Source organism: Pristiophorus japonicus, chromosome 1, assembly GCF_044704955.1.
Source record: "Pristiophorus japonicus isolate sPriJap1 chromosome 1, sPriJap1.hap1, whole genome shotgun sequence".
NCBI lineage: Eukaryota > Metazoa > Chordata > Chondrichthyes > Pristiophoridae > Pristiophorus > Pristiophorus japonicus.
The window spans coordinates 233,686,167-233,700,164 of NC_091977.1; the positions used below are offsets into that span (position 1 = coordinate 233,686,167).

At 44.5% G+C, this 13,998-nt stretch overlaps 1 protein-coding gene across 4 annotated transcripts in view; it reads right to left on the reverse strand.

Annotated features, from left to right (window-relative positions):
• Positions 1-13,998, reverse strand: part of ptbp3 (polypyrimidine tract binding protein 3) — a 108,726-nt gene that overhangs the window by 24,750 nt on the left and 69,978 nt on the right. For all 4 annotated transcript variants that reach the window (XM_070888229.1, XM_070888222.1, XM_070888219.1 and 1 more), the window contains 2 exons: positions 3,798-3,962; positions 1,263-1,373 (listed from right to left, as the gene is read on the reverse strand). In XM_070888229.1, the coding sequence (XP_070744330.1) occupies positions 1,263-1,373; positions 3,798-3,962 (276 nt within the window). The remainder of the gene's footprint in view (positions 1-1,262; positions 1,374-3,797; positions 3,963-13,998) is intronic.

A 13,998-nucleotide genomic window follows, 5' to 3' on the forward strand; every position in this document is an offset into this window, starting at 1 on the left:
AGGGAAAGGAGAGATGGGGGGGGGGAGGGAAAGGGAGATGGGGGGGGGGGGGGAGGGAAAGGGAGATGGGGGGGGGAGGGAAAGGGAGATGGGGGGGGGAGGGAAAGGGAGATGGGGGGGGGAGGGAAAGGAGATGGGGGGGGGGGGGAGGGAAAGGGAGATGGGGGGGGGGAGGGAAAGGGAGATGGGGGGGGGGGGAGAGGGAAAGGGAGATGGGGGGGGGGGAGGGAAAGGGAGATGGGGGGGGGGGGAGGGAAAGGGAGATGGGGGGGGGGGGGAAAGGGAGATGGGGGGGGGGGGGAAGGAAAGGGAGATGGGGGGGGGGGGGGAGGGAAGGGAGGGAAAGGGAGATGGGGGGGGGGGGAGGGAAGGGAGGGAAAGGAGATGGGGGGGGGGGAGGGAGGGAAAGGAGATGGGGGGGGGGGGGGGGGGGGGGGGGAGGGAGGGAAAGGAGATGGGGGGGGAGGGGAGGAGGAGGGAGGCTGAACGGGCCGGGCCCGAGATTTCAGGCAGGGCCCGTCCCCAGCACCAGATTTACAGGTAGGTGGCGGTGGGTCGGGACGGGATCGCGGGTCGGGGGGGGGTGGGAGGGAGGTCGGTTCGGTTCGGGTCAGGGGAGGGAGGTCAGGTCGGGGGGGGGGGGGAGGGAGGTCAGGTTGGGTCCAGTTGGCGGTGGGGGTGGGGGGAAGAGAGTCGGGTCGGTGTCGGGTCCGGAGGAAGCAGGAGCTGGCCGTGGGAGGAGCCTTATTCACGCAGCCCCAGTGAGGCCATTCGGCCAGGGCTAGGGTCTGCGTGCTTCAGCCCCTCCCACACAGTTTTGGGCGCCTGGAGCTACTGCACATGCGCGCCCACTGTAGCGCGCATGTGCAGAGGTCCCGGCACTGTTTTCAGCGCAGGGACCTGGCTCCGCCCCCTACAGCTCGTGCTGCGCTGCGCCGAGCTGCAAACAACCTGTAGGGAGCTGGAGAATCGAAGTTTTTTTTAGACGCACTTTGTGGCGCGAAAAATGGCTGTCCAGGTCAGGACTGCGCCGTTTGAGGCGCAGCTAGAAACTTGGGCCCATAAAGTCTGTTCTCCAATTTTGTGAAATTCTTTTGCACCAACTAGAAGTTGAATAAGCAACAGATCAGTTTCTGAACAGAAGTTACATTGAAATGATAACTTGTTCTGGAAAGTCATTTACAAATGCAAATGAACTAGTTTTAACAGAAATACTGCAGCCAACAACTATAAATGGACTTCTGGTTGTACCGAACACTAACCAGTTTAGCATGATGTGCGTGCATCGGATCAGCATACTGAAGCAGCGCCTGGAACTGATTGTTCTTCGTGAAAGTGATGATTTTCAGCACAGTTCCATACTTGGTGAAAATCTGTTGGGAGTAATATGCATCAGAATAAAAAGGCGGCTGCGCTATTAAAATGGCACGTTAAATTGTTAGCAACCATTGAAATGGAAGAGCATCAGGCCTCAACACACAGATCTCAATTAAAAATAGAGAGCGCATACTGACATCATAGGCAGTCCCTTGAAATCAAGGAAGACCTGCTTCCACTTTGAGTTTTCAGGTGGCTGTACAGTCCAATACAGGAATTACAGGCTGTCACAGGTGGGACAGACAGTCCTTGAAGGAAAGGGTGGGTGGGGTGTCTGGTTTACCGCATGTTCCTTCCGCTGTCTGCACTTGGTTTCTGCATGCTCTCGGCGATGAAACTAGAGAAGCGCAGCACCCTCCCAGATGCTCTTCTTCCACTTCGGGTGGTCTTGGGCCCAAGATTCCCAGGTGGCAGTGGGGATGTTGCACTTAATCAACGAGGCTTTGAGGGTGTCTTTGAAACATTTCCTCTGCCCACCTGGGGCTCGCTTGCCTTGTAGGAGTTGAGTGTAAAGCGCTTGATTTGAGAGTCTCGTGTCGAGTGTGCGGACGATGCAGCCCTCCCAACAGAGCTGGTCGTGTGTGGTCAGTGCTTCGATGCTAGGGATGTTGGCCTGATCGAATACGCAGATATTGGTGCATCTACCCTCCAAATAGATTTGCAAGATCTTGCAGAGGCAGCGCTGGTGGTACTTCTCCAATGCTTTGTGTCTACTGTATATGGTCGAAGTCTTTAAGCCATAGGAGGGCAGATATCACTACTACCCTCTAGACCATAAGCTTGATGCCAGATGTGAGGTCCTGGTCTTCAAACACACTCTTCCTCAGGCGACTTCAGTGCGCTGGCACACTGGAGGCAATGTTGGACCTAGTCGTCGATGTCTACCCTTGCTGATAGTAGACTCCAGAGGTATGGAAAATGGTCCACCTTGAATTTTGATGACTGGGGGGGGGGGGGGGGCAGTGCTGTGTGGCGGGATCAGGTTGGTAGAGGACCTTTGTCTTACGGATGTTTAGTGTAAGGCCTATGCTTTCGTAGGGCCTCGGTGAAAATGTTGACGATGGCTTGGAGTTCGGCCTCTGAATGTGCGCAGACGCAAGCGTCGTCCGCGTACTGTAATTTGATGACAAAGGATGGGACGACCTTGGATCTAGCCTGGAGGTGAAGAAGATTCAACAGGTTCCCACTGGTTCTGCAGTTTAGTTCCATTCCAGCAGGGAGCTTGTTGAGAGGGGAATGGAGTATTGCAGCGAGGAAGATTGAGAAGAGGACTGGCGCGATGACAGTCCTGCTTGACCCCAGTCCAGACGTGGATTGGGTCTGTGGTCTATCAGTTTGTCAGGATCATGGCTTGCACGTCATCGTGGAGGAGGATGGGACGAACTTTTGGGGACATATCCCTCAAAGTTAACAGTGTCAAAGGCCTTTGTGAAATCGAAGGCCATGTACAAGAGTTGGTGCTGTTCGCTACATTTCTCTTGTTGTTGCGCAGTGAAGATCATGCCCGTTAGTGGACGGAATCCACATTGTGACTCTGGGAAGAGCTCTTCAGCCACAGGGAGAAGACGGTCGAGGAGGATTCTAGCGATGACTTTCCCAGTGGCCAACAGCATGGAGATTCCTCTATAGTTGACGCAGTCAGACTTGTCCCTTTTTTGAAGATGGTCCCGATTATGGCATCACTGACACCACTGAGTCAGCTAATAAGTTGGAGGCAGGCCGGGGCTCATATCAAACAGTCTATTTTGCAGCAGAGTCTCTGTGCTCAAAACAGTGTTGACTTAACGGAGACGCTACAAACTGCAGCAAAAAGAACCCATGAAAAACTAGTCTCCCAATAAAAGCAAAATTATTTCTAAAGCAAAATAATGAATGATGGATTGTTACATAATACAAAATGTTATGTAAAATCAATCCCAGTCACTTACAGCAAGCATGATTGAGAGGAGAAATTACCCAATCATCTCCATTCTGACCAGGACTTGTATCACCATGCACAGCCTAAAAAATATACGATACTGACTAGCAAATAAGTTTAGGTCCCAGGGAAATGTCCAATATAGCCCAGTCATTTTCCCACAAATCAGAAATGGAGAAAAATTATATTTTAAAATATATAGGCATGGATGGCACTCTAAGCAACGAGATCAATAGTGATACTAAGGCTCAAGAGTAGTTTGCTTAAATGTGTTACAACTGGTACATGGTAAAAATTATCCAAAGCATAAGGTAGGGGGAAGATGTTTGAAGGGGAAGTGATTCGTTTAAAAAAAAATGTATACATTGCTTTTTACATTTAATACTCTAGCTTTACATATTCAGAATGCTGAAATGCAATTCAATTAGTGCTATTAACATCTTACTTGAAGCTATGTTGCTCAAAATAGCCATTTTCACACCCAAAGATGGTCAATCCTTACCTGGTGCAAGACCTCCAGAGTGACGGGATAGAAGAGGTTCTCCACAATGATGCGCAGGACCGAACTTTGACCAGCGAGTAGAGCCCCCTCGTTAACAGTGCTGCCCGTCATAGACATGTTACCAGTGTGCATTGCATTTACTGCCTGCAAAGCAGCCTGGGCTCGCTGTGGAGAGAGACACAAATATTTCTTAAGCCACCTTTATTTCTAGGGATAATGTATTAAAACACATACATTGAGAATAGATTTTTTAAAAACCACCCGTGCAGTTTGAAACAGTGCCCACAAATTCCCCAGCATTTTTGGAGCAACAGGTTCAGAGTGTGAAACAGCGTTCAGTTTAAGAAATGTGCACAACTATAAATTCCCAGCAGGACAGAAAGGAGAATGCCTGCCTCCAAACCAAATAGATACAACTTCAATTTCTCCAACCTTCACGCCATTAATTGATCTAGAACAACAACATTTAAATTGCACCTTTAATGTAGTAAAACATCCTGATGCGCTTTACAGGAACGTTCAGACAGAATCTGACAACAAGCCACATAAGAAGATTAGGCCAGGTGACCAAAAGCTTGGTCAAAGGAGGTAGGTTTTAAGGAACGCCTTAAATAGTGTCTGTTTTAACAAAGGAATTCGAGTTTAGGGCCTAGGCAGCTGAAGGCATGGTCACCAATAGTGGAGTGAAGGAAATCGGGGATGCTCAAAAGGCCAGAATTGGAGGAGTGCAGGTGGTCAATATGGTTCTGCTGGTACATTAAATGAAGTGCCACAGTATGACTGATGGTGGTGCGCAGGGAAGAGGAAGAGAATGGGCACATACCATACCTCCAGTCAGATATACAAGAAGTGGATTCAATGATAGTAGACTTCGGCAAAACAGGCATTAACGCATCAGCTGAGGAAGCTGCACTGGTGGAAAAAGGCTTTCACATTGATGACCGCATGATAAATAAATTATTTAGCTCATAGAATAGGCACTTAATAGTTAAATGACTCATACAAGATTAAGGATTTAACCATCAGTTAATGATGGCTCGAGGGTACTGGATATCAGAGGATGAACAGAGACAACGATGCCTTTAAAGAATTCAAGTGTCACACAAAAACCAACATTTGTGGGCTTTACAACTTACCTGAAAAAAAATTGCCTTTGCATCTTTTGTATGTTATACTCCAGCGCACTTAAAATTCTGTCATCTCAAGGCCAATTAGGAACATAGGAAGGAACAGAAGTAGGCCATTCAGCCTCTCGAGCCTGTTCCACCATTTAATTAGATCATGGCTGGTGAGCATCCTAACTCATCTTGGTTCCATATCCCTTAATTCCCATACCCAACAAGTCTATGCAACCTGTCCTCAATTTAATCCTTTTAGCCCCAGCATCTTTCGACCAGTCTATTCAGTTTCTACAACACATTACCAAGTGGGCTATGCATACTTGGCTAAAGAAAAGTGCAAAAACAACAATTTTTCGATTAAAAAAAAAATCAGAGGGATGGGCACTCAAATTCGAATAGTCAGCATGTTTGTTTGGTCACTGGATGTCTTGTGCACTGCCATAGTACCTCCTTCTGTGCGATTTTGACGTGCTAATGTTTTGATTGCCAAGTTACTGAGGGATGATGATCCACAAGAACAGTTTCTATAATCCCATCAGGATGGGCTGCAGAAAGAAGGAGACTTGTTTATGATCAGAAAAAAATTAAATTAAAATAAAAGATGTTTGAACTAAATATTAATGGATTGTGTTTAATGTCTGTTGTGGATTGAAGTGTCAAATTACCCTAAATCCAGACGATGTGATACAGGATGCTTTCAATTCAGTCATGAATGATGTACCTTCCATTCACTGGTACTAATTAAGGAGATGCCATTACTAGCGGAGCTGATTGTATGAACTCCCCATCTCCATATACCTTTCACCACCACTTGATGGAAGGCTTTGTAGTTGGGGATCCTTCAGAGATCTGGGTGGGAGAATCCATTAAAGCCACTTTCTGGATGTCCTGGCTGCATGTGCATTCAACAGTTAGGACAAGACCATATTCCATTATCTAGATCTGCAGCCCCAGAGGCGTCTACTGCAGACACGCGTCCATGTTAAATCATAATCTGCATCCCAGCAGAAGGCGATGGGGAGAATTTAGTGTAGCAATAGAACGATAGAACATGGATACTGAAGCGTTTTAGTTGTAGGAAATGAAAAGTCAGCTGGCTCAAAGCAACTAAGACAAGTAGCAGGGACATGAGAATTAACAGAAGTGCATGCACTTCCTTTGGGTCAAAATCAGAGTAATATTTACGAGGCATAGAAAATAGGTGCAGGAGTAGGCCATTCGGCCCTTCTAGCCTGCACCACCATTCAATGAGTTCATGGCATGATAAGGTGAAACTTGGGTTTCAGTAAAAATGATGAGGGCAAGGTGACTAGACATAGAAATGGAGAGAATAAAGATTTGAAATACCACCAATACTGCAGAAGAACAGGTTGAAGAATCAAGAGGACGCAATGGATATGGTATTGGGCATGAATCCTGAGTAGTTGTCGGTTGATAATGGACTCTCAGCACAAATCCAAACAATGGCAATTCCCAAGGATTAATATCCGTTTTTAAAATATATTTTTATTATGTATACCATCAACAGTAGACAGGGAAGCAGAATATTATGCAGCATGCTGGCCTTGGCAACCATGCTGCATTTAAAACAGGTTTTCATTTCAAATTAATTTAGATTGTCTGTTAAATCAACCTCTACATTCTCAAGATCTGCTACAAAAAATGGTGTTCGAGGAAAATACAGGGGCTGAGGAAATTTCCTTTTGAACAAAATGAAAAGCAAAATACTACAAATCTGAAACAAAAACAGAGACACTCACCATGTCAGGCATCTGTGGAGAGAATAGACAAGTTAATTATTCAGGTGTGGACGCTTGATTGGACCCATTAGATATTACCAATGAAAAGCATTTCAAAAAAGGGAGCGCGCAGGGGAAGGAAACACACCACACAGGAAAAAGGAAAAGAAATAGAATAACCTGTAAGGTGCTTAAGGGAAGAGAAGAGAAGATGATGAAACAGCAGTGATATACCAGGAGACAATGAGGAGTCAGAGCGAGAATGACAAGACACGTACGAGACACAGAACGCCTAAATAACTTAGGGGTGGGCAAAAAACAAACATAAAAAGTTGGCAAAGCAGGGGCCAATGCCCAGCAGCCTGGAGAAGAAAACATGTTGGCACTAGGCGTGCAGACGACCTCCTCAGCATGGTGTTCAGACACAGTCTCCCTACCCAAAGTTCCAACCAGCTTCTTTCCTCACCCATCCCCAACACTCAGCCGCCCCCAGTCTTATTATATAGAATTTACAGCTTAAACAGGCCATTCGGCCCATCTGTTCTATGCTGGAGTGTAAGCTCTACACGAGCCTCCTCCTGCACCTCTTCATCTAACCTTATCTGCATATCTTTCTATTGCATTTGCCCATGTGTTTATCTAGATTCCCCTTAAATGCATCTAGGTTAGTTGCCCCAACCACTTCATGCGCTAGCAAGATCCACATTCGAACCACTCTCTGGGTAAAGAAGTTTCTCCTGAATTCCCTATTGGATTTATTAGTGACTGTCTGATATGGCCCCCAGTTTTGACTCCCCCACAAGTGGAAACTTTTTCTCTACGTCTTTCCTATCATAATCTTAAAGACCACTATCAGGTCACCACTCAGCCTTTTCTTTCCTAGAGAATGAAATGATCCCAGCCTTTTCAATCTTCCCTGATTGGTATAACCCCCCACAACATCAGGCCTTAATTATAGCTCCCCTTTTCTTTCTGTAAGAAGTGCTGGCAATGTGGGCTAGATGTGCAGTTATTTCCGAGGATTGTGAGGGTCGAGAAGGAGCACTCTTGCCAGTTAACCAACTCCTGTTCTCTACTTTGCAAGTCATTCTGCTTCTGTATAGGTGCGCACAGCCGTTTACTGTTCCCCTTCCCCTTGTTACATTCCTTTTCCTAAGCTGTACATCAGTTATATCTTCCAGTTCTGACAAACGATCTGCACCTGAAACATTATCTTGTCAGCTCCTTTCATAGATATTGCTTGATCCAAGAAAGAATTTGGATATGATGCAAACTCTTTAGATTACAGCATTTCATTTTTAAAAAAGGAACTTGATCATTTTAATGTTGATACTCAACCAATCCAGTGATTTGGGTGTAATTGCATTGACTTAGAATAACTGACACTGTAGATGTTTATAAAACAACCAGAGTATTATAATGTCTGCTGCTATCTTGTGGTCCAAACAGGAACAGCAAACAAACATCATTTAAAAGTGAGAACACAAAGGGCTTGAAGTTCAGTTTTGGGTCATCGCGGTTTTTCCCCGCCAAAAATTACCGCTATAACTCCGCGATGATTGAGGCCGAACATTCGGGGAAAAATGCACCGGCGTTGCACGAGAATTTGTGGTGCAAACCGCAAATTTTCTGCAACTTCTCAGAGGCCGATACCGCTGCGAGTTGGGTCTAGTGAGGGGGGGGGGGGGAAACAATTTCCAAAAAACAACAAAACAAACATTCACAACACCCTTTTCTAGCGAATCGCTGCAAAAGAATTTTAAAATAAAAATTTTAAACTTATCTTTTTGCAGGTCTTCATAAATACCGCCATTCCAAGGGCTGCAACGCAGGTTTTTCCCCCAGTGTTTTTTTGGGTCCTAACTACAGGTCACCACTGAGCCAAAATATTGGGCGAAAGCACTTTTTCCAGTCTTGCACACCGGTGGCTGCTCTCCAGCAGTATTTCAACAGGGCCAACACAAGGCTTCAGGGAGTTTCCTGCCACACTGTTTTCCACCGAAAATGGCAAAATACCACCAAAGAACCCGGCGCAAGGTTGTGGAATTTCCAGCCCACAAAACTTTAAAAAGGCACAATTGTATCTTTGGGTAGATTCAGTTCCTAAAACAATGGTTTGAAAATATGGTTTCCACAATGAGCATTGTGGTTTCTGGGAAAGTCTATTGTAGCACAAACAATTCCAACGTGATTTGGCAGTCACAGTGTATTTGCTCTCAGAAGTGTTTAGACTTTAGAAGAATGAGAGATGATCTCGTTGAAACATACAAAATTCTTATAGGGCTGCATCGGGTAGATGCAGGGAGGATATTTCCTCTGGCTAGAGAGTCTAAAACCAGGGGTCACCTTTTCAGAATAAGAGGTCGGCCATTTAGGACCGAGATGAGGAGAAACTTAGAAACTTCTTCACTCGGAGGGTGGTGAATCTTTAGAATTCTCTACCCAAGAAGGCTGTGGAGGCTCAGTCTTTGAGTATATTCAAGACAGAGATCATTAGATTTTGGATATTAAGGGAATCAAGGGATATGGGGATAGCGCAGGAAAGTGAAGTTCAGGTAGAAGATCAACCATGACCTCATTGAATGGCAGAGCAGGTTCGAGGGGCCGAATGGCCTACTCCTGCACCTAATTCATATGTTTTTATTTAAGTTGGAAGAAGAAAACAGTGACTCATGTTGCAACACTGCTTCAAAAACCCTGGCAGCTCTTAGATACCTCACCGAAATGACCACTTTTAAATTGCAGACCCTATACATCAGACTCTTGGTTGCAGAGGGTATCATTGCCAGATCTGATACCATCCTCACCCTTTTCTAGCATGAAAAGGTAATATTTTTCTCCCCTCTGCCATCGCCATTGCCATCACCACCTTCTCCTCCTCCTCCTCCTCAGGGACACTCAGACCACTTGCAGCATCACATCAGCTGTGGTCATGTAATTCAACAGAGAAAGGGGATTGAACCTGGACCATTCTTGGTCTATGTGGTTCTGTAGCCATACCACATGGTGCACTTATCCACTTGGTTATTGCAAAGAGAGTCAACATTTCTAAAATTATCTGCCAGTACATTTTATAAGGATGTATCCATTATTTGGCACTACTGTCTTGGTGCACACATTAATTTGCATCAAGGTAGAACTTGTGCACAATGCTTCACATTAAGTGTGCTCGAAAAGTGGAGCTCTCCTGATGGCTAATCCTGGATTATACAGTGAACAGTTGAGCCCCCAAGTACCCTGGTCTGTGCAGAAATAGCAGATTTCAATCTGGAAGGCTGCAATTGATTGGTGAGTCCCAGATTAGGGACAGAGTCAGAGGAAAGAGAAAAACATTGGCATAGTTTCAACACCCGATTGCTTTCCAGTGATCCTAGCAGGAACTAATTGGGCACTGAAGGACAGGATCAGGTTCCATAGTGATGTCTGGTAACTGAACACTTGGGTGACTGCAATTGGCATCTATGGAACAATACCCACAGCAAGCAATCAACTTATTTAGTCGTAGTAGTAATAGCAGTAGACTAAAAGGAGGAGGGAGGGGGAATGGGGAAGGAAGATAACTGGGGAAGAAACAAAACTGTTATTAAATAGTCTGGAAATTGAGCAGACTATTCTCCAGTTAATGACTGAGCAACAGAAACGGTTCTGTGGTTTAGGCGCTATTGTTTTAGGTGGCCATTGGCATTTTGTGCCCTGATTTGTTGAAGTACAATACATACAAGGAAAAAATAATCACAAAAATAAAGTGGTGGGCAAGTTTAGACAGTTAATTTTATAACAATGTCAGTCTCATTAAGCTTGCGCGTTCAACTATTGCATTCAGGCAACCTATAAACAGAAACAACACTGCTAAAATTACAACAATGCACTTAAAGTAGCTAAGTGTTTTTGATAGCAGCACAGCTTTGCACATCCATTCAAAAGGCCCAAGTTCAAAATGCAGGTGTTACCTAACATTTGAACGACAGGTTTTGCTAGTTCCCACAGGTTTTGCAAACTGATCAATCATGGAGAAGAGCTCCATCTGAGAATGGAATGACAAATGTCAGGAAGATTTATCTTGTCTCAATTGCCTGAAGGGGTTGGAGAGGAAATTTCCAGTTCTTTTTTTATTGGCCATTGGTTTTTCTCTGGTTGATTGCTTTTCCTAGGATTTGGGGGGTGGGGGTGGAGAAAGAAGAGTCATGATGATCCGACCATTTTGATTCAGGACAGGCTTGATGAATAGTTGATCTTTTCCAGCCTGTCAATTTTGTATAATATGGGTAATATCCTAATTAATGCGGTGTTGCACAATTTGTATTTGTGCCACATTTCAAACAGCAGACACCATCGGATGACAAAGCATGTCCATTATTCTATTAATGAGATAAATTAAAGGGACATGGTGGCATTTATGCATTGTACAGGGTGCTGCCATTCAAACTGCTCACTATTTAAGAAAGGCACTGGCTGTGGCCTCCCCGGGACAGCATTACAATAACTCTCAAGTAGTATACAATGGGGAACAATCTACACAGTCTTCCTGCAAACTCCAAGACTATTAAAGTCTCAAAAACTTTGGGTCATTCGGCTAAAAATACAGCTGGTAGAGTCTTGTTTCACAATAAAATAACTCCACTCAGGGATACGGGCAGCTCTTCCATATCCATGACGTAACATATTAACTCAAAGGATGAAAATCTGGCAGAGCCAGGGCTCAAATATCCCATAAAACAAAAGTGAGCAATATAAAGGAAATATCTCCTTGTATTTCAGCCTGACTGGGAAAGTATTTTGAAAACAAGCTGCAGCCCTAAACTTGTCTCCTTTAAGCTACCAGTGCAGAATTCAGAATTGCCATCAATTATACAATTTTAAATACTGATTCCAAAAACAGTCAGATAGTGAAAGAACACTGAAAAAAAGATCAAAAATCAAGATCCTTTAAATCTCATTTTGTGTTTCTTCCACGGGATAGATGCCCATTGCTGAAACAACTCTCTTAGCACAGCTGCACATGGAGACACATTTCACAAGACAAAGATTAAATACAGATGAAGTGTAATGGTTTTAACGATGAAGACAGCATTGAATTAATCGCATTTTACAGAGGTCAGCTAATTCCTGTCATGAGGAACATCCCGATTTAGATGAGTCAAACAGAATACAACATTTTTTGTGTAACAGTTAGTGTGCATTATATTAGTTTACAAAGCACTACAGTAGAGCTTGCTTGAAACCAGCTCAATTACTTCAGTTCTATTTTTGGTCCAATGTAACTCCATTTTAAAACCAACAAATTCAATGCACACGTTGAGCCTTATTTCATGGGCCACTCCCAGGGCACAGACCCAAGAATTATCAGTAACCAGTCATGCCTTCTTATTAATTTTCTAATTGACTTCAACCCATCAACTATTACCAAAGGCAAATGAGATTTGTTAGCATTCCACAAACAAAGCAACAGTTCTGTAAAATAAAACCTACAAACTTACACAGCACTCAAAATCTGCTTTCCCCCCCCCCACCCCCCCAAGAGTTGTCACCGAGAAGCAAAAAGTAGTTTCACTTTGATGTTTTTTTTTCTTGTCTGAGGTTTCCAACTTGGCGAAGTATTAACTGTTTGCTGCTAATCCAAATGGCAACTGAGAACCAGTTCCATTTGTTTTAACCCTTACAGCATCAGTATAATCCAAGGATAAATAGAACTCATTGAATTTACAACACAATGAGCCCATTCGGCCCAACTGGTCTATGCTAGTGTTTATGCTCCACACAAGCCTCCTCCCACACCACTTCATTTAATGCCCTACTGGCATAACCCATTTCTTTCTCCCTCGTGTTTATCTAGCCTCCTCTTAAATTTATCTATGCCAGTTGCCTCAACTACTCCATATGGTAGAGAGCTCCACATTCTCATCACTCGAGTGAAGAAGTTTCTCTTGAATTCCCCATTGGATTTATTAGTGACTAGCTTATATTTATGGTCCCGAGTTTTGGACTCCCCAACAAGTGGAAATGTCTTTGTTGGTCTACCTTACTACGTAATCAGGATCTGGCTAGTCACAAAAGACAAAGACCAATACCTCAGGCTCAAAGCCAGTATCTTTCCTGATGATGGATCCAAGTTTGCGTCAATCCAACTCCCTCAACCCCCCACCCGCTAATGCCCACTGCTCCAAGAAAACGGGAGAGACAACCAAGACACAAAATGATTAAATTCATTCTTCAGGCCTGAGTGAACATAACATAAGAATTTGGAACAGGAGTAGGCCATCTAGCCCCTCGAGCCTGCTCCGCGATTCAACAAGATCATGGCTGATCTGGCCGTGGACTCAGCTCCACTTACCCGCCCACTCCCCATAACCCTTAATTCCCTGATTGGTTAAAAATCTATCTATCTGTGACTTGAATACTTGGGCAGAGAATTCCACAGATTCACAACCCTCGGAGAAGAAATTCCTTCTCAACTCGGTTTTAAATTGGCTCCCCCATCTTTTGAGGCTGTGCCCCCTAGTTCTCGTCTCCCCGACCAGTGGAAACAACCTCTCTGCCTCTATCTTGTCTATCCCTTTCATTATTTTAAATGTTTCGATAAGATCACCCCTCATCCTTCTGAATGCCAACGAGTAAAGACCCAGTCTACTCAATCTATCATAAGGTAACCCCCTCATCTCCGGAATCAGCCTAGTGAGTGCCACAAGACAAACAACAGCAGCAGAATGGGATGCATTTCTGAAGCTCGCTTTCATCTTAGTTAACAGTACAGAAAGGCGAGAATGGGAAGTGAAGTGGAGCCCACGTGGCGAACCACAAGATGTCAGAACGGAAGTCGTAGACAAAGCAGTCTATACGGTGATTGGTCTATCCAACACAGAATAGATTCCACCCTGTAAAATGAATATAGACTGGATTGAAAGGACTACAGGCAAGTTACTGTCTTGCATGCGAAGCCAGTTTACACCACTCAGATTGTGCTGAAATATTAGGCCAAGTTCCCTCTTACCCAATGGGATAAATTGTCTCCCTCACTCAAAAGTGGGGGGTGGGGGGGGGGGGGGGGGAGACAATTTAATTCATCAATTAAATAGGCACGCGTCTTAGCAACAGCTCAACAAACATGCTGAGTACAAGGTCTTTACACATCGACGTTGTCCTTCTGCAAATATTCAGCTTCCCTTAAAGCAAATATGTCAGAGGCATAGCTTTCCCCTTTTTAAGAAAGAAAGGTGATCCTGTTGTCTTATTTTACCCTGCAAATCATTGTGCAATTTTAAAATTTATTTAAGGTGAGAAAATTTAGCAGGATGGGCCACATTTTATTTCAGCAGAGCTGCAACATTCCATCAAAACACACAC